Below are 21,395 nucleotides of genomic sequence, written 5' to 3'. Positions count from 1 at the left end.
ACATGTGACCCTTTACACCGATAGCTCTAAGGTGTTTGATTTATCTTTTATGGTTTCAGGCACACTGCCATCAATCTCGATGCCACATATTGCAGCTTATCAGAGCGAATGAAGTGGGTTTGGGAGTGTCTACTACCTGGACTGAACTTCATTAAGTGACGCTCCTCTTGTATTATTTAAACTTCCTGTGACTCAGGTGAACTCTAAGGTTAAGGGTAAAACAGGTCAAACCTAAAAGTTGACCCCATTGGACGAGGGCAGAAACAACCCTCTAAATATTACGTTCAATCTCACTGCATCTTTTCCAAAACCTCTTACTCCAGCTTTGACGGTCGAGTCTCGTGTAATCTGTGGAGAAAGGTCAACTAAAATATGACTTTAACAAAAACATACTTCGTTAAAGTCTTACTCCGTGGTTCAAAACAGGCCCTGGCAAGAAGAGACGGTCTGATAAACTGTCTTCAATCCAAGAGGACAAACCTTCTCTTCCCGCCTGTTTTGGTTTCCTCTCGTCCTCTTAGCCGTCATTCAACTAAAGCTGGCTCAAACGTGAACGTTCAATCAACTAAAAACTGAAAATAAAACCATTTAAATATCCGGATCTAGTCTCGTTGTATTTGTATGTAACGTATTCTTTCCAACTATGGTTTTTGTTTTTGTAAATGCTTCCAAATGTTGTGCATAATCTCATTTTGAAAAGACAAAAGTGGATAAAACTAAAACTGCTTTTTCACTTTTTATGGAGTTTCGTTATTGGATGATGTTGTGTTACCAGTTTAGGTCTTTAGTTAATGCCTCAAGTTCAAAATGGCTGTATACTCACAATCAACCAACACACACACACACACACACACACACACACACACACACACACACACACACACACACACACACACACACACACACACACACACACTGCTGATAGTCTCTATCTAGTGTTGAGATTGGACTGTTGTTGGAGGCGTAGTGGGCCCAGAAGGACAAAGGTCTGAGTGAGGACACACATACACACACACACACACACACACACACACACACACACACACACACACACACACACACACACACACACACACACACACACACACACACACACACACACACACACACACACACACACACACACATAAAGCAGATAGCAGTATCCTGCGCTCTGTTTGCCCACGGTTCCTCTTCGCCCTTTGGTCACCACACCTCAACTGCTTCATCATGTAGTGTGTGTGTGTGTGTGTGTGTGTGTGTGTGTGTGTGTGTGTGTGTGTGTGTGTGTGTGTGTGTGTGTGTGTGTGTGTGTGTGTGTGTGTGTGTGTGTGTGTGTGTGTGTGTGTGTGTGTGTGTGTGTGTGTGTGTGTGTGTGTGTGTGTGTGTGTGTATTCTCCTCTTTATGACTTTCTCTATTATTTAGGTTGCTTGTTGTACACTTTCATGTGGAAAAGTAACATATTGTACATTGTATCCAAAGAAATTGTGTTTGTTTTATTCATTACAAGTTTGTTGAACTTAAAAAATAAAAAAACGTTATTCATCAAAAAACAACAACTTTTCCTGACATTTCTAAATGTTCAAGAAGTTCTGAATTGTATTTAAAGTTCTGACTTCTGACAGGCACTAACTAGAATATTTTCAAAAAATACTAACTTTTAAAAAAAAAAAAAAGTTTCAAAATATTCTCACTTTTTTTCTATAAATTCCGACTTCCTTCTCAAAATTCAGAATTTTTCTAAAAATACTCAACTAAAAATAAAAAGCACTTTTGGTCAGATCCCAATAAAATGTTTTACATGTGGCCATTATTATTTTCCGTATGTGTAAAACATAAACCCACCCCCACACATTTTTTTAGAAGAAATCAGACACGATGGAAAAATGCTGTTTGTCTTTTAATACGTTAAATTAAGTCACCGTTGTTGCTCTGTTATAGTGTTACATTCAGTTATCCTGTAAACTTATTATTATTAAAACAGCTTTTGGTTTGTAAATAAAATGTGGGTCCATGACTTCATATATAAGTTGTATCCAACATGTTTTCACTTTACCTCACATTCATCAAGTTAAACCCGCTTAAAATGTAGAAAAATTACATTAAGAATATACAAATCTGATGGGCTCACAATCATTTACACACATTGTGGCACATAAAAGAAAACAAACCAACTTCAGGAGAATTTGCCAGCGGTGGAAGAAATAATAAGATTGTTTCCTGCAGTTAAATTACTTATAGCATACTTTTAGAATACTCCCCTGAATCTCATGCATTTAGAACCTTACTAACGAACAGTATAGCCGCTTTCACACCAAGTATTTTGCCGTACTAAAGGTAGGGACGCACCAAGCTGACACCAAATAACTCACACAGACGGACCCGACTGTTGTGTCACCTGGCGTCTCTGCTTCTTGGCCAACAGTCGCACTGGAACACACCGCAAAGAATTCAGCCGACGGCCAAGTAGCACGTACGAACTGCGCATGCGTGAGTGGCAATAACTCTCCTTACCAGCAGGCGGCGGTAGTTTGTATTCGTCATTCAAAAGAGGAACCTGAAGACAGACTGCGTGATAACCGAGAGAAGAAGAACAGACTGCGTGATATAAACAAACAACAAATAGCGTGTTCCATTTCCACTCTGCAGCGAGAAGCTCACGGGGCTTTCCCCAACCTGAGTCGAGAGCTGGAGTTCAATGAAATATCAGATTTGCCTTCTTCATAGTTTATTTGCGTCCCTCAGTTCCGTTTTGCTTCTCATGCACTGATTCGCTAGCTGAACAGCCAATCAGAGTGATGTATTTGACCGACATCCTTTGGCCGATTGCCTACCATGTCGAATCGGTAGGTTTTCGGCCAAAAAGGTGTCGGCACGGCCGAAAAGACACGACGGTGCGGGACACACCAATCTGAGTAGGGCGACAGGACGCTCATCGTCGGCCTGACACCCATCGACGGCCAAAATCGGCTTGGTGGGTCCGGGGCTTTAGTTCCCAGCACTTAGTTCCCAGCACTTAGTTCCCAGCACTTAGTTCCCCCATGGAACTAAGAGCCGATCAGGTTCACACCTGAATAAGTCCCTGAGGGAAGATTACGCAAATGAAGCCGCTGACGTCACTTCTTCTGCTTTGGGTTTACTGGCAGGCAAAACAACTTCACGGCGTATACTGCCACCCGGAGTCCCCGGCCGGAAGTCCCCGGAGTTGGGGACTGGCTTCAGTAGAAGCTGCTGGGACTCCCATCAGCTTCTACTGAAGCCTTCCGAGTAAATCGCCAGAACGCTAATGCTAATAATGCTAATGCCAGCTAATACAATGGCGGCTTCAAAAGACTTTTCAGAGTTTTACGGGGCGTGTTTTGCAATTCACCCAGCCATTCCAAATTGGTACTTTTTTGTCCCCAGGATAGTACCACCTCTCTAGCAGGCACTAAACATGGGGGTGAAAGTTCTCTGAACTAAGTTCTCTTTTTGGTGTGAACGCAAAATTCCAGGCACTAATGGAACTAAATGGGAAAAGTACTCCGGTGTGAAAGCGCCATATGTATAAGAAATATGGAATACAAGTATTGATTGAAGTAAAACAGAAGTGGTTAAGTACAAGCACCTCACGTTTGTAATGACTTGATATATATGTTAAGACGCACAGATGCCCTTTTTCTGGAAATAAGATATTCCTACTGAGCGAATGCAAATGACTATATTTCATATTTTCTGACTACAGTTATTTTTGTAAATGCTTCCAGTGTTAATAATTAAAGGCAGAACCAAACCCTGTATTATACGTTTCTATGTCCAGTAACATTCAGGAGGTTAACTGTCCCTGCTCACATGTTCTTCACAGGACCATAAACACTGTCACTGGAGTTTAACTCTGCGTCCTTTCAGGTGGAGAAAACATCATTTAAAAGCAACACACAACTTTTCTTTAAATGCATCATCAAGACACAACAAACACCTGAAAACGTGATTTACCCTGAAAATCCTCTTTTTTTTAAGTAGCTTTCTAGTTAAAAACAAACATATGTCCCACACTGTCTAACAGTGTCATATATATTCTGCATGCAGCTCTTCATTGAAGCTAATTATGTTGACATCGAGCGGCAAATTATCAGAGAACAAATGGCCGACGCTGATAGTCTATATGTGGCAAAAACCATTCAAGTTGTTTGGTTGAGTTTTCCCCTTTTGTATCTGATTGCGATGATAAAGTATAAAGGTTTTCTTTCCATGCAGAACAATGGCAGAGACAGATAAAGACAAGTTACATTTTTAGACCAACGAGGTGCAAAAGCATTCCTCAAGACTTCATACGAGGAATTTAAACGAGACATTATTTGTGTGGTGTCAAAGGCACAGGAGGAGCTATCTGACTTTGCAGTGCAGTTAGTTTCTTCTTTGGTTAAGTTGGTGCAAAAAGGCTTTTCAATCCCTGAGTTTTTTTTATGGCTGCTTCATTCCATCAAATGGAAATATTCGACATCTTGGGGAAATTCGGCATCTATTTCAACTTGTTTCCTGTTGCAGAAGAGTCTTTTTGCATTTAGCTGTTGATGTGCAACCAAACGTCTTTTAAACGGGCTGAAATCCCAGCAAGCATCTGATCACTTTTACAAACTATCTGCAACAGTCAGATGGTAGAAGGAGTTGCTTTCTCAAACTTTTAAAGGAGCTTTGGCTTTACGAAGAAGGGCGGAGAAAGAAAAAAACATGGCAGGAGGCAGGACGGGGTGCAAAACGTTCCTCAGTTCTTTGGGGAGAGTGTCTCAGTCCAGGTCCCCGATGTGAGCGTCCACTAAAAGGTTTCCTCAGTATTCCTCTTTGATATTCAGAGCCAGCGAGGAGGGCGACACCAGCCCGTTGCTACCACTGCTGCTCGTCACCATGGAGACGCTGTTTCCGCCGTTTCCATGGAGAACACCACCGCTCCCATTGGCTGGAGGCGTGGTGGAGGAAGAGGAGGCCGGCTGCTGGAGCTTCTTCTTGGTGATTTTACGCTCTTTAGCCCGGCGGTTCTGGAACCAGATCTTCACCTGGAGCCACAAAAGAAAAGGTGTTTTTATTTTTGCAATGTAATCTGAAGACATTTTTTTTTAAATACATTTTTCAAGATTCAAGGCTTTTATTGTCACAGCTGCAGTGTAGTTATGTCGATGAAATCTGAGGACACAGGCTCCTCCAACAGATCAACACAATGAAACAGATCAAATAGTCCAAGTAAATAAAATAACATAGAATATAAGTAGTGCCATAAGAGTGTGTACAAGTGATACATCATTTGTAAGTTTCAAACAGATGAATGTTATGGATGTTCTTAGTTCAGGTGTTTAACAGTCTTATGGCCTGTGGGATGAAACTGTCCCCGAGTCATATATGTTTTCACTGAGGTGCACCAATTAACCAAAGCTAATTCTTTGTTTGTGAAAAACTACTTGAAATGCATCAGTAATAAATAATATATCTGCATGACATGTAAACATCATATTAAAGCACCACATTTATTTCCACTGCCAAGAAAGCAATGGTTCCAGTTTGGTTTGTTTGTCAGCAGTATAACGGAAAAACTACACGTCCAGTTTTCATGTAACTTGACTCAGCATGGTTGAAGAAATCGGATCCACGCATTATTTTACATTTCTCGTTAAACATAGCAAGATAGGACTTTTAGTTTGATTGTTTTTGTGTTGTTGTTGTTGGTTGGCAGGACTGGTGAAAAACTAGACTTTTTCATGAAACTTGGTGGGAGCGTTTAGCAAGGGCCAAAGAATAACCCATGATAAAAGTCTGTGTTCTTTGAGTGTTGACCTGATGAAAAGTCAGAGGGTCACCAAACGTAATACACGTCATCCTGTTGGGAACAAGAATGGGTGTACCAAATTTCATGACAATCCATCCAACAGTTGTCGAGCTGTCCTGCTGCTACACATACTCATTACAGCGCAAATATTGGATTAATCCGCCCATAAAAGTAGTCCCAAACAAGTGATCAATTGCACTAATTCCAGCTGTTTCAGAAATGTACTTTTAAAACTGAATTTACGAGGGGCTTCACTATGAACCAATGGGCATGTTGTTGGTTGAAGCATTTTACTGGGATTTGTTTACAATAAGAAACATTTAGTTAAAGAAATCCTTCCCAGTTCTTCGTCACCACTTTGAATCTCAAACATGGACGTTATGCTTTATGCAAGAACCTATGAATGTAATGTTTCACCCAATTTTTGTCAGTGTTTTTCCGTACCTGTCTCTCTGAGAGGCCGAGCGTTGTGGCCAGCTCCGACTTCCTCCTGATGGTGATGTATTTGCTGTAGTGAAACTCTTTCTCCAGCTCCAGACGCTGGTGGTCGGTGTAAACCACCCGGTACTTGTCTTTAGTCCGCGTCTTCCCGTCTGAAAAACACAGAAACATAACCTGGTCAGCAAAGGAACTGTTGTCGAAATGCCCCTTGCATTGATTTCACACTGAAGGGGTATCAGTCTTCTTCTCTACGTCTAAAAGTTTATGAAGGTTTCTATGTCTTGGTTTGTTTGTGTCTCAGCACGATTAAGTAACAATGATTGTTAACTAGCATTAGCATGACATAGCATTTAGTAGCATCCAGAACCAAACAGTGGTTGTTCCCAGGTTTTAATCTGTAGCGTAACCACAAAATAATAACGCTAATAACATGCAAATGTTTTGAGTTTACGGTAATGCTACGTTGCTACTGTTGAAGCTAGTTAGCCGGGTTTGCCAACAATAGCCACGTATTTAAGAACATTAATGCTTAAAATGTATTTAACAATTTACTTTGTCCTCTGTTTTGAAAAAGCTAAAACGTTTACGCAATCCTCTAAATTCTTAAAAATGTGGAGCACAGTCACATTGTGGGACAAAGCTGCTAACGTTAGCATCATATTAGCGTATTTGTGTGTCAGCAGGATTAAGGAAAAACTACTATATCGTTATCTAATGCATGACATAGCATTTAATAGCATCCAGAACCAGACAGTGGTTATGAAGGTCATGCTACGTTGCTACTGTTTAAGCTTGTTAGCCATGTCTGCTAACAATAATAGCTTATTTTAGAATCAAATTATTTCTTAGTAGGTTTTTAACAATTTTCACAGTCACACGTTAAACGAGCAGGACACAGCTGCTAACGTTAGCCTCACATTAGCGTATTCTTGGGTTGGCAGGATTAAGGAAAAACCAGTTTAATGTTCACTAGCATTAGCATGACGTAGCATTTAGTAGCATCCAGAACCAAAGAGGTTGTTTCTGGTTCTAATCTGTAGTGTTACCCACCAGTCAAATGTGGTTAGCTAATAATATACAAACATTTTAAGGTAAAGCCAAATTACAAGCAAGTTAGCCAGGCCTGCTAACGTTAGCAGCTTATGTTATGCTCCATTTTTATAATTGTTTTAATGCAAATCAGAGTTGGAAAAAACTCTGGAAATGAACAGCTTACAACTTGCATTATGGAATAAGTGTAAGAATATTGTTTAATGTTTACATTGTCTAGCAATAGGGTGTAACTTGTAGTCCATATCCGTATAATCCAGACTTAATGATTACTAAATATACGTGTTTGAGCTCTACCATTTCACATGTACAAGGATAACATGTTTACCTCATATAGCCTAGTTTTAAAAACACTCAAACCATTGAATCAGTTAATTGAATGTTTCCACTTCATTGACATGAAATCACACCAGCCGTTAGCGTGTTAAAGCTCAATGAAGCGTACGGAGCTGTAGTATTTTATATTATATGTTATAAAACACTCTCGTATAAACTGACGTCAGGCTGCAGCATAATGTGAGTTTTCACCATGACTCCTTTATTCAAATAGGAAACCTGCCTTGGATTGATTTGCATAAACTCACCGTTATCTGCTTTTTGTTTAATTTAAATGGACTCAGTGTTCGTGTGTTTTAAAACTCAACTCCATCAGGAGGTCAAGCTGCAGACTAAAACTCACTACAGTTTTAATATAAATGACGAAACGTAATTTGTCTTATTCTTACAGTAAAATGAAGGTACTTAAAGTATTAATTGTCCAGTAGAAATGTATTCAAATAATGTAAAGTAACAGTAAGAAGTAGGTATAGTACTTTAAATAAAAGAGCTGACTGCTGAAAAGTGTAGTATTTAAAGTAGTAACAATAGGAGTAGTAAAATGTATTAAAAGTACTGAAAGTAAAAGTACTAATTGTGCAGTAAAATGTAATCAAAGTTCTTAAAATAAATGTAGAAATTGTCCAATGAAATGTATTGAAAGTACAAAGTGTCTTTTTGCGTTGCAGCATAGGCTACTGTGTTAAGGTAAATTAAAAGGCCTTCAGCTGTCTTTAACACGCTCTGATTCAGTATTAACTCTAAACAAACACCAGGTTCTTCTTTACACACACACACACACACACACACACACACACACACACACACACACACACACACACACACACACACACACACACACACACACACACACACACACACACACACACACACACACACACACACACACACACACACTCACACACACACTGTCTGTCTGTCCAGTAATTGGTCAGCGGGGGGGTTTGGGAACATCTGTCCGAACGTTCTGCTTCATTTGTGAAAGTGAAAACCAACAGTCTGATAGAGAGCTGACGCTAATGAAGGAGCGTAAATCAGAAGCTCTTCAGCGTTCACTCTGCACTCAAGTATCGTTACTCATTATTCAAAGCAAGAGCCAGGCTAACACTTCCCCCCACTGCCAGTCTTTATGCTAAGCTAAGCTAACACAGCCCTGATTCCTCACTAAGACCCTTTCACTACGGAGGACGAGAAGTGCCAAATAAATAAAACCATACGAATACATTTTCAGTTATTTTCCATTTATAAAAACGTATGTATTTATACGTGTATACATTTATTTATTTTTACGTTTTTTACCGTTATTTCTCCATAGTTGAGAGTAACACATGCGTCACTTCCGGGCAAAAATGACGGCTCCGCCCCTTTCGATATATGGTTATATAAAGCAGTAGGCTATCGATGTCCATGGATGAGAGAAACATCTACGTCACTTTACAGCCCCGCAAACTTTTGGGGAAACCAACGCTGTCATTTGAACGGCGATCAAGCCTGAAGGCACAGAGATCCTTTGTTCTTAGAGGAAGTACAGAAACACGTAACTCTGGATTTGTTTTAATGTTTGAGGTGCAATAAACGACACAGCAGCTTTTTGGCGTGATAACATTATTACTTTCCGCCTCGCTCATGAGAGTAACAGCTGCAGAAATGACAGCCTCGCCTACTGATTTTAATTTAACCATATATCGAGCCCGATCGTCGGTTTCCAATGATTTAATGTAATTGCTTGCCTGTCTGGCCATCGTAATCGGGCTCTTTGAAGATCCACAAATCCACGGTTTTCTGATTGGATTGGCAAAAGCTTCAGAATTTGTATTGACCGCAATTCAAATGACAGCGGGCAAAAGTGGGCGGGGCCGTCATTTTCGCCCGGAAGTGACGCATGTGTTACTCTCATCTATACTTGGAAGGATATACTTGTAAAATGTAATAAACATTTTTTTGAATAATAGGGGGACCTTTAAAATCCCTGAAATCTCAACTGAAGACAGAAACTTGATTACCTTTAGAGAACTGAGGAAGTTCAACTACAAATAAAAAAATAAAAGTTGGTGAAAATGATTCCTTTCCTGTTAATCTCAACACCTCAGATTTATCACAACACATCATTAGTTTCCAGGAAGTCGCTCCAGACTCCATAGATAGTACGTGCTGAATTTACAATATGTTTAACACTCAATTGACCAACTTTTAAGCCATAAAAGCATTTAAAGATCTGTTATATGATACGGAAGTAAAAGAGTGAAAGGCTAATGGAAGTCAATTAGTGATAAAACAGTATAGAGGGAGCTTCTCTCTCACACACGATGTTTATTGGATTAATGCAAACAGGTTTATTCCTTTTTAAAGACTGTCTTTTAATGTATTTCAACGTATTCATTTGTTCTTTATTTCTTTACTTCAAACACACACACACAGACACACACACAGACACACACACACAGACACACACACAGACACACACACACACACACACACACACAAACAAACACACACACACACACACACACACACACACACACACACACACAGACACACACATACACACACACACACACACACACACACACACACACACACATTATTATATATAATTGAACTCCTAAAGACGCTTACAATATTTTCATTTTTATTTCTATATTTGTATTATCTTTACCAAAATAAATAAAGTAATACCAAAAAAATTAGGGGGATAATGTCTGTGGTAATATTATTTACTTTCACGTATAATCTGAGAACACACACACCCAGACACACACTCTCTCACACACACACACACACACACACACTCACACACACACACACACACACACACACACACACACACACACACACACACACACAAACCCAGACACACACACACACACACACACACACACACACAAACCCAGACACACACACTCTCTCACACACACACACACACACACACACACACACACACACACACACACACACACACACACACACACACATACACACACACACTCTCTCTCTCTCTCTCTCTCTCTCACACACACACACACACACACACACACACACACACACACACACACACACACACACACACACACACACACACACACACTCTCTCTCACACACACAGTCACACTTCACACTTCAAAGTGCGGACAGTCTTGTTCCTCCGTGTCTTCTCCGCCCAGAGACAGCGGAGGACAAAGCGCCTCAGCCCGGATCCTCCCTCCTTTCAGCGGGGCTTCATTAGCATCACAGCGGCCTCTTTGATCCGGAGGGCCGTGGGGAAGCTCCACACCCCGTCGGATCTACGCGTTATATTAGCGATTTTAAAAAACACGACGGTCCTAATGGCTTAAATTCCCAGCTGCATGTTGAGTGAAGGGAGGGGAAGTCCGGGTTTTAAACATGTATTTTTTTTTGTAATTTTACTTATTGGCTGTTTGTATTTTATTCTGTATTGTTTCATTAATTTTATTATTTTATAGGCATTTTTTTCTATAAAACACTAGATAAGAAAAGTGAATATATATATTTTGTATTATATTTATAATATAAATTATAACTATTAATACACCAAAATCATGTATATTATTTATTATTATTTTTATTTTTAACATCATTTTTATTATTAATATTAATGGTATTAAATCATTTCTAACTGATGAGGAACAAATAAGCACAATTATAAATACAACTTTAGTTAGGCCTATAAGATACGATACAATTATATTAATGATTTAAATGTAAAATGGAGAAAAGCAGGGTTTTTTATAACCTCAAATAGGATTAAGAATAATCCCTCTGACCCCTCTTTAAATAATGTGTTAAATCGCTCTGTTTGCTTTACAGGAGAAGCGGCACGCTAAAACATGTTTCAAATATCACAGTTTTTACTGAAATTAATCAAAATAAATAACAATTAAAAACTATTTTATAAATCCGAAATATTTACAAAACAATATCAGATATCTCATGTTTGCTGCATTGTGATAGCACTTTGAAGTACACAATCATAAATGTGATAAGATGTCGGAAGAATGTAAAATAAGACGGCGTAAAAAGCTGATGTTTTATATTTCTTGTACATAATGTGAAGGTTTTTTTTTATTGTTTTATGCACATATTGAACATGTTTTATCAATTTAAGCCTATTTCAGTAACTATTAAGATATTTAGCATTAAGTGCATGCATTAAATGAAGTCAAACGTGCAATATTTACAGTATAAAGCAGCAGGAAAGTCAATTCATTTGAATAAGTATTTATTTGAAGTTATTTTAGTGGGTTTTTTAACCTGCAGACTTGGTTAATTATAGGGAGTTCATAAGTGCAATATTTACAGTATAAAGTAAGAAACGCTAAAGTAAATACCTGATTCCCACTTTATGAATGATATGGAGTTATGAAGCATTAGGTGCACTTAACGCATGTTATACTTCATTTCATGCATTAAATGAAGTATAACATGCTATGTTTACAGTAAAAAGCACCATAAATACTTAGGCTACGTAAATTCATTTAAATAAGTATTTTTTATTAAATGGTTATTTTAGTGGCTTAGTAGGTTTTTTAAGCTGCATATTTGTTTATTATAGGGAGTTATTTAGAGTATTTAGCAGAAAGTAAATACCTGCATCCTAACTGATGAATTATATGGAGTTATTAAGCATAAAGTGCATGCATTAAAAGCAAGTATAACATGCTATATCTACAGTATAAGATAAACAAATTAATGACGTGAGTTTTAAATAATTCTTACTGGGGTTGGATGTGGGCGCGGAGCTCCGGCGGATCCAGTCGTACGGGTTCCTCCTCTGCGGGGATCCGGGCGACATCTGGCCGACCGACGCGTTCAGCTGCCCGGGGAAATCCGCCGGGTTGAACCCCAGAGAGGGGCCCACCACCGCGGATCCCCCGGAGGATGAAGCCCCCCCTCCTGCCACCGCCGCCGCGTAGTGAGACGACCATTCATCCCGGGATGGAGGCGGGGGAGGCGGGTAAGAGGAGCTCCATCCCCCGGTGTTTCCCCCGGAGCCCCCGGCCTGCTGATCGGTGGTCAAGCCCGGGTGGTGCGGGTGGTGGTGCGGGTGGTGGTGCGGGTGGTGGTGGTACCCGGGGAAGTCTGAGTACTGCGGCGGGGCGGAGGTGAAGCTCTGCGGACTGAGACTCAGAGGGTGCCTCGGGCCCGGGTTCTGGTACATGTTGGGGTCCTTGTCCAGCTGCAGGTAACTCACGTACATGTTTCCAGGTGAGGAGGAGGGCTCTGCCTCTGCATGCTGCGGATCCAGACTCTGTCACCTGGCGCTCAGGTAAGATCTCTGCTGTCCACCTGTGAGAGTGTGTGTGAGAGGGTGTGTGTGTGTGTGTGTGTGTGTGTGTGTGTGTGTGTGTGTGTGTGTGTGTGTGTGTGTGTGTGTGTGTGTGTGTGTGTGTCTGCACGTTAAAGCCTCCCACTGTCACATGGTCACTTTTATTACCCTTATCTCCCTCCCTCTCTTCCTCTTCTTCCTCACCTCACATCCTCCCTAATGCGTTATCATTTAGTTTCTGTCATCTGAAGAAAAACTAGGATTTTATATTTCTTCCACTTTATACTGTAAATAGGGCACCTGCACGTTTTACTTTATTTATTTATGTATACACTTAATGCTTAACAACTCCAGGAATCAATCAGGTTCAGGTTCCTTCAAAGCCACTCAATCAGCTGCATTTTCACCAAATTGATAAACATTTAAAGCATAAATAATTAAGCTGGAAATATACTGTATAGTGTATAATATATAATATAGGTGCAAATACAATATGGAAACCAATAAAAACATATTCTACAAAAAATAGAGAATAGGAAAGAATATTACATTTAAATATGATACAAATACTTTAATAATAAATACATATAATATGAATAAAAAACTGTAGAAAATATAATATTTATAAAAAACATAAAACCTCTAATTCACAAAGATGTTGCAAGTATATTTTGAGGATAATACTTTTGCACTTTTACTTGAGAAACATTTTCAATGCAGTACTTTTAACAGAGTATTCCTACACTCTGGTACTTTTTACTCAAGTACAAGATCTTTGTACTTCTCCTTTTACTCAAGTACAAGATCTGAGTACTTCTACTTTTACTCAAGTACAAGATCTGAGTACTTCTCCTTTTACTCAAGTACAAGATCTGAGTACTTCTACTTTTACTCAAGTACAAGATCTGAGTACTTCTACTTTTACTCAAGCACAAGATCTGTGTATTTCTACTTTTACTCGATCTGAGTACTTCTACTTTTACTCAATTACAAGATCTGTGTATTTCTACTTTTACTCAAGTACAAGATCTGAGTACTTCTACTTTTACTCAAGTACAAGATATGAGTACTTCTACTTTTACTCAAGTACAAGATCTGAGTACTTCTACTTTTACTCAAGTACAAGATCTCCATACTTCTACTTTTACTCAAGTACAAGATCTGAGTACTTCTACTTTTACTCAAGTACAATATATGAGTACTTCTACTTTCACTCAAGTACAAGATCTGAGTACTTCTACTTTTATTCAAGTACAAGATATGAGTACTTCTACTTTTACTCAAGTACAAGATCTGAGTACTTCTACTTTTACTCAAGTACAAGATCTGCATACTTCTACTTTTACTCAAGTACAAGATCTGAGTACTTCTACTTTCACTCAAGTACAAGATCTGAGTACTTCTACTTTTACTCAAGTACAAGATCTGAGTACTTCTACTTTTACTCAAGAACAAGATCTGAGTACTTCTACTTTTATTCAAGTACAAGATCTCCATACTTCTACTTTTACTCAAGTACAAGATCTGAGTACTTCTACTTTTACTCAAGTACAATATATGAGTACTTCTACTTTTACTCAAGTACAAGATCTGCATACTTCTACTTTTACTCAAGTACAAGATCTGAGTACTTCTACTTTCACTCAAGTACAAGATCTGAGTACTTCTACTTTTACTCAAGTACAATATCTGAGTACTTCTACTTTTACTCAAGTACAATATCTGAGTACTTCTACTTGCACTCAAGTATAAGATCTGAGTACTTCTACTTTTACTCAAGTACAAGATCTGAGTACTTCTACTTTTACTCAAGAACAAGATCTGAGTACTTCTATTCTAACCCCCCTCCTCTCTATCTGATGATTTGCATCACAGTCACTCTCTGCATTTCAAAGGCAGCTTCAAAGGAAGGAGACGAAGTTACAAATGAGGCTGAAACTAAAGGAGCAGGACCAACGTGTCCTCCAACATGTCGTCAGTCGACTCGGTGCAATAAGCTCTGATATCATCTGTTTATAATAAACATTTAATATAACAGCAAGGCCCGGGACCCCCGCTGACTGTCACCCCCCCATGATAACACCATGCACTCAGTAATGCCTGTGAACAGCATCCATCCTGCTCGCGCTGCACACGTCCCTTCTCCGCACTTCCTCTTTAGAGCAACTCTCAACTTTCAATTCAGTATAAAGTGTTTGTCAGATGTAAATATTATTGTTATAATATCTTCAGATCGTTTTTACATAGCTGTCATAACGGTCCTGTTTGTATTTGATTTGTTTCGCTCTTCTTCTTTCTGTGTCTCTATGCAACACGTATACTACACATATGCAACAAGTATACTACACGTATACTACACGTATACTACACGTATGCAACAAGTATACTACACGTATACTACACGTATACTACATGTATACTACACGTATACAACACGTATACTACCTGTATACTACACGTATACTACACGTATGCAACAACATACTACACGTATACTACATGTATACTACACGTATACAACAAGTATACTACACGTATACTACACGTATACTACATGTATACAACAAGTATACTACACGTATACTACACGTATACTACACGTATACTACACGTATGCAACAACATACTACACGTATACTACATGTATGCAACAAGTATACTACACGTATACTACACGTATGCAACAAGTATACTACACGTATACTACACGTATACTACATGTATACTACACGTATACAACACGTATACTACCTGTATACTACACGTATACTACACGTATGCAACAAGTATGCAACACGTATACTACCTGTATACTACACGTATACTACACGTATGCAACAACATACTACACGTATACTACATGTATACTACACGTATACAACAAGTATACTACACGTATACTACACGTATACTACATGTATACAACAAGTATACTACACGTATACTACACGTATACTACACGTATACTACACGTATGCAACAACATACTACACGTATACTACATGTATGCAACAAGTATACTACACGTATACTACACGTATGCAACAAGTATACTACACGTATACTACATGTATACTACACGTATACAACACGTATACTACCTGTATACTACACGTATACTACACGTATGCAACAAGTATGCAACACGTATACTACCTGTATACTACACGTATACTACACGTATGCAACAACATACTACACGTATACTACATGTATACTACACGTATACAACAAGTATACTACACGTATACTACACGTATACTACATGTATACAACAAGTATACTACACGTATACTACACGTATACTACACGTATACTACACGTATGCAACAACATACTACACGTATACTACATGTATGCAACAAGTATACTACACATATACTACACGTATGCAACAAGTATACTACACGTATACTACACGTATACTACATGTATACTACACGTATACAACACGTATACTACCTGTATACTACACGTATACTACACGTATACTACACGTATACTACACGTATGCAACAAGTATACTACACGTATACTACACGTATACTACATGTATACTACACGTATACAACACGTATACTACCTGTATACTACACATATACTACACGTATGCAACAAGTATGCAACACGTATACTACCTGTATACTACACGTATACTACACATATGCAACAAGTATGCAACACGTATACTACCTGTATACTACACGTATACTACACGTATGCAACAACATACTACACGTATACTACATGTATACTACACGTATACAACAAGTATACTACACGTATACTACACGTATACTACATGTATACAACAAGTATACTACACGTATACTACACGTATACTACACGTATACTACACGTATGCAACAACATACTACACGTATACTACATGTATGCAACAAGTATACTACACGTATACTACACGTATGCAACAAGTATACTACACGTATACTACACGTATACTACATGTATACTACACGTATACAACACGTATACTACCTGTATACTACACGTATACTACACGTATGCAACAAGTATGCAACACGTATACTACCTGTATACTACACGTATACTACACGTATGCAACAACATACTACACGTATACTACATGTATACTACACGTATACAACAAGTATACTACACGTATACTACACGTATACTACATGTATACAACAAGTATACTACACGTATACTACACGTATACTACACGTATGCAACAACATACTACACGTATACTACATGTATGCAACAAGTATACTACACGTATACTACACGTATGCAACAAGTATACTACACGTATACTACACGTATACTACATGTATACTACACGTATACAACACGTATACTACCTGTATACTACACGTATACTACACGTATGCAACAAGTATGCAACACGTATACTACCTGTATACTACACGTATACTACACGTATGCAACAACATACTACACGTATACTACATGTATACTACACGTATACAACAAGTATACTACACGTATACTACACGTATACTACATGTATGCAACAAGTATACTACACGTATACTACACGTATACTACACGTATACTACACGTATGCAACAAGTATACTACACGTATACTACACGTATGCAACAAGTATACTACACGTATACTACACGTATACTACACGTATGCAACAAGTATACTACACGTATACTACACGTATGCAACAAGTATACTACACGTATACTACACGTATGCAACAAGTATACTACACGTATACTACACGTATGCAACACGTATACTACACGTATGCAACAAGTATACTACACGTATACTACACGTATGCAACAAGTATACTACACGTATGCAACACGTATACAATACGTATACTACACGTATACTACACGTATACTACACGTATACAACACATATACAACACGTATACAACACGTATACTACACGTATGCAACACGTATACAACACGTATACTACACGTATACTACACGTATACTACACGTATGCTACACGTATGCAACACATATACAACACGTATACTACACGTATACTACACGTATACTACACGTATGCAACACATATACAACACGTATACAACACGTATACTACACGTATACTACACGTATACTACACGTATGCAACACATATACAACACGTATACAACACATATACTACACGTATACTACACGTATACTACACGTATGCAACAGCTCATTCCTCCAATGTGTCACCAATTGGTAAATATAACCAATTCTGATTCTGATCCTGATGTAATCAAATATTAAAATAAATAACAGCTACAACAAATTAAAGTTCATCAAATAAATAAAAATTATGTAAAATAAATAACAATAAATGAAATCATGTAATCCTTTCAACTCCATGTCAAACCAAAATAAAAGAATAATCAAAACGTATGATCCATTTTTTACAGGACAATTCGCTGAAACCTGACTGGACCTGACAACTGAAAGTCAGGTTCCCGTCAGTCTGCATGTAATTAACACACACACACACACACACACACACACACACACACACACACACACACACACACACACACACACACACACACACACACACACACACACACACACACACACACAGAGGAAGCAGGGAGGTCGGCTGGAGGTCATCGCTGCGTCTCCTTCCTGAAAGTCAGAAGACAAAGCGTCTCTGAGGACAAAGGACCTAGAAGAATGGAGACTCTTCACACCGACATCAAACTGAAGGCATGTAGGAGCGAGGCTGCAAAATACAAATACTAATTAATATCATTTAATTACAGGCTTTTTTATTGACACAAATATATTTGACAAGAGTTTAAAAAAATAAAGAAAACAGTTTTTATCTACTAAAATATATTTTCAAAATTGCTGAATATTTTTTTAATAATTGATTTGCATTACTTTTTGTTGACATTTTTTTTAAAATATTACTACAAATATAAATATTTTAAACTGTGTCTTCATTTTTTATTAAACCTGCCCAAAGACAGACATATATACTACACGTATATACAAATGATTAATTGTGTTTATAAAATATCAAAAAAGACGTTAGAATATCCAACATGATGTTTTTGAATGTCCCAAAACATTAACTTTAATATCAGATTAGCAGCAAGTCGAGTAACAATATAATAACATACTAATAAATTGAACAACAACAGTAAACATATCAACAATATAACATATACAGAATGGGTTGGATTACATTATAGTAAATACAATTAATAAAATGTAAAAACAATGTACTTTATACGTTTAAGCGTGCAGCTTGCAGTTTTTTAAAGTAACATTTAAATACAATTAGGTAAACTGATCGGCTCAGAGCTCAGGAGTTTAACAGTCTGACGACCTGCGGGATGAAACTGTCTGAGTCTCAGGTTCAGGTTCAGGTTATTTATTTGTACCCGTAGGTAGATTCTGTTTGCAGAGAAAAAGACAAGTCAAATCAAATCAAAGTTTATTTATAAAGCACATTTAAAAGCGATTTTCGGTCGGGCCAAAGTGCTGTACATGTAATAAATACTACAATCACTTAAAAACACATTACTACATTCATCATAAAAGACAATAAATTACAACAGATATATAAAAAACACAGGGAAAAGTCAGGACTCGTGCTCCGCTCTGACTAAAAGGCCAGGGAGAAGAAGTGTGTTTTAAGCGTAGATTTAAAAAACCCTAGGCCGACCTCACATGGAGGGGCAGAGTGTTCCAGAGCCTAGGGCCAGCTGCAGCGAAGGGTTCCATCCTGACACTAAAAACAAACACGAACAACAGACACATCTCTAATAAAGGACTAGTAAAAGTACAAGTATACCTGCTCAACCAAATCTCAAAATATTTATATATATTCTCTATGGTGCACCTGAAGGTCAGGATGCTCTCTATGGTGCACCTGAAGAAGGTCAGGATGCTCTCTATGGAGGACCTGAAGGTCAGGATGCTCTCTATGGAGCACCTGAAGGTCAGGATGCTCTCTATGGAGCACCTGAAGAAGGTCAGGATGCTCTCTATGGAGCACCTGTAGGTCAGGATGCTCTCTATGGAGCACCTGAAGGTCAGGATGCTCTCTATGGAGCACCTGAAGAAGGTCAGGATGCTCTCTATGGAGCACCTGAAGGTCAGGATGCTCTCTATGGAGCACCTGTAGGTCAGGATGCTCTCTATGGAGCACCTGAAGGTCAGGATGCTCTCTATGGAGCACCTGAAGAAGGTCAGGATCCTCTCTATGGAGCACCTGAAGGTCAGGATGCTCTCTATGGAGCACCTGAAGGTCAGGATGCTCTCTATGGAGCACCTGTAGGTCAGGATGCTCTCTATGGTGCACCTGTAGGTCAGGATGCTCTCTATTGAGCACCTGTAGAAGGTCAGGATCCTCTCTATCCTCCTCTCTCTACCTGTCCTCCTCTCTTTACCTGTGCAGGTGAGCGGCTGCTGTTTGACGAGAGTCAACATTCTGAATCTTTGAGTCATCAGCTTCGATAAGACTCGACACGAAACCACTTTATGACTTCTGGGGAGATTTCTTATCAGAGCCTCCAGAGGTCTCGACATACGCTCAGTTTATTCTGCTTGCTTTAATCCTCATTGTTCATGTTGTCACCAGATCAGCTGATCCTGGATCTGTGAAAACACCTTCATATTAAAAAGACACAGCTTATAACCACCAGCAGAGAAATAAAAGGTACAATTCAATTAACTTCAAGCTTTTTTAATTATATGTATTTTTGGTTTTAATACAATATTTAAAAACATTTTCAATTTCTTCTTGGAATTTTGATCTTAATTATTTTTATTATGATTTGACTTTATTAAGATTTTAAATGCAGGGCTTTTGCTCAGTGTGTTTGCCTGTAGCGCCCCCTGCAGGATTCTTCTGTCACTCAATCACATGAATACAGTTATTGATAACGACGTTTAAAACGACAATATTCAATATAAACATAAACACAACTTATTATAGTAGTATGTTTCTTTTGTAAAGTAATAAAGTGTCTGTCCAGTCTATAGTGATTATATAATATAACATATAATTAACACAAAAATAATGAATTAAAACAACTTTTTATTTTTAATATAATGGCAAATTAGATCACCAAATAATGTATTAAATTAAATTTATTTATTATTATGTTATTTTATATTAGTTCTGAATGTATCCATCAAATATTAATATTATTGTTAGACTGAATTCTTTTTTTTTTTTAAAGAATCTCACAAAAATATATTTATTTGTTCCTGATTTTTAATTTTTTCAAAGATAAATGTTTATTTTTCTATGAGCTTCTTTTTTTCTGATTTTTGTTGTTGTGGAAAATCTAAGAATTATGACTTTTTTCTCAGATTTCAGAAATGAAAGTCAGAACTCAACAGTTGTTATAATTGTGTGTTTTGACCAGCAGGCGGCGCTCCACACACTGAGCTCTGCTCTCTGAAACCACAGAAGAAGAAGAAGGAAGAAGGCGCTGAAGATGGCTGCTCCGAAAAACATCCCGAAAGACGCGCAGGTTTAAAGATGAC

General features: G+C 38.2%; 1 protein-coding gene and 1 long non-coding RNA gene across 2 annotated transcripts; one reads left to right on the top strand and one right to left on the bottom strand.

Moving 5' to 3' along the window:
* Window positions 1-1,862: 1,862 nt before the first annotated feature.
* cdx1b (caudal type homeobox 1 b) lies at window positions 1,863-12,963 on the bottom strand. The gene is made up of 3 exons (XM_079647374.1): window positions 12,339-12,963; window positions 6,222-6,370; window positions 1,863-5,013 (listed from the first exon to the last, which is right to left on the bottom strand). The coding sequence occupies exons 1-3, from the start codon at window positions 12,817-12,819 to the stop codon at window positions 4,789-4,791; spliced, it is 855 nt and encodes a 284-aa protein (XP_079503500.1). The 5' UTR covers window positions 12,820-12,963; the 3' UTR covers window positions 1,863-4,788.
* LOC307017682 lies at window positions 12,801-20,559 on the top strand. The gene is made up of 3 exons (XR_013802239.1): window positions 12,801-12,888; window positions 18,299-18,360; window positions 20,482-20,559. It is a non-coding gene; the product is annotated as an uncharacterized lncRNA (long non-coding RNA).
* Window positions 20,560-21,395: the final 836 nt, after the last annotated feature.

The sequence above is a fragment of the Notothenia rossii genome, assembly GCF_949606895.1.
Source record: "Notothenia rossii genome assembly, chromosome: 9".
Classification (NCBI taxonomy): Eukaryota; Metazoa; Chordata; class Actinopteri; order Perciformes; family Nototheniidae; genus Notothenia; species Notothenia rossii.
Note: the sequence above shows the minus strand (reverse complement) of the source record. Positions and strands in the feature narration are given on the sequence as shown.

Coding starts and splice junctions, on each gene's coding strand:
- cdx1b (XM_079647374.1), bottom strand. CDS start 12,819: ATGTACGTGAGTTACCTGCAGCTGGACAAGGACCCCAACATGTACCAG. Junction 6,371..12,338: donor CGCGCCCACATCCAACCCCA/GTAAGAATTATT, acceptor TGTGTTTTTCAG/ACGGGAAGACGCGGACTAAA. Junction 5,014..6,221: donor TCGGCCTCTCAGAGAGACAG/GTACGGAAAAAC, acceptor TTGTGGCTCCAG/GTGAAGATCTGGTTCCAGAA.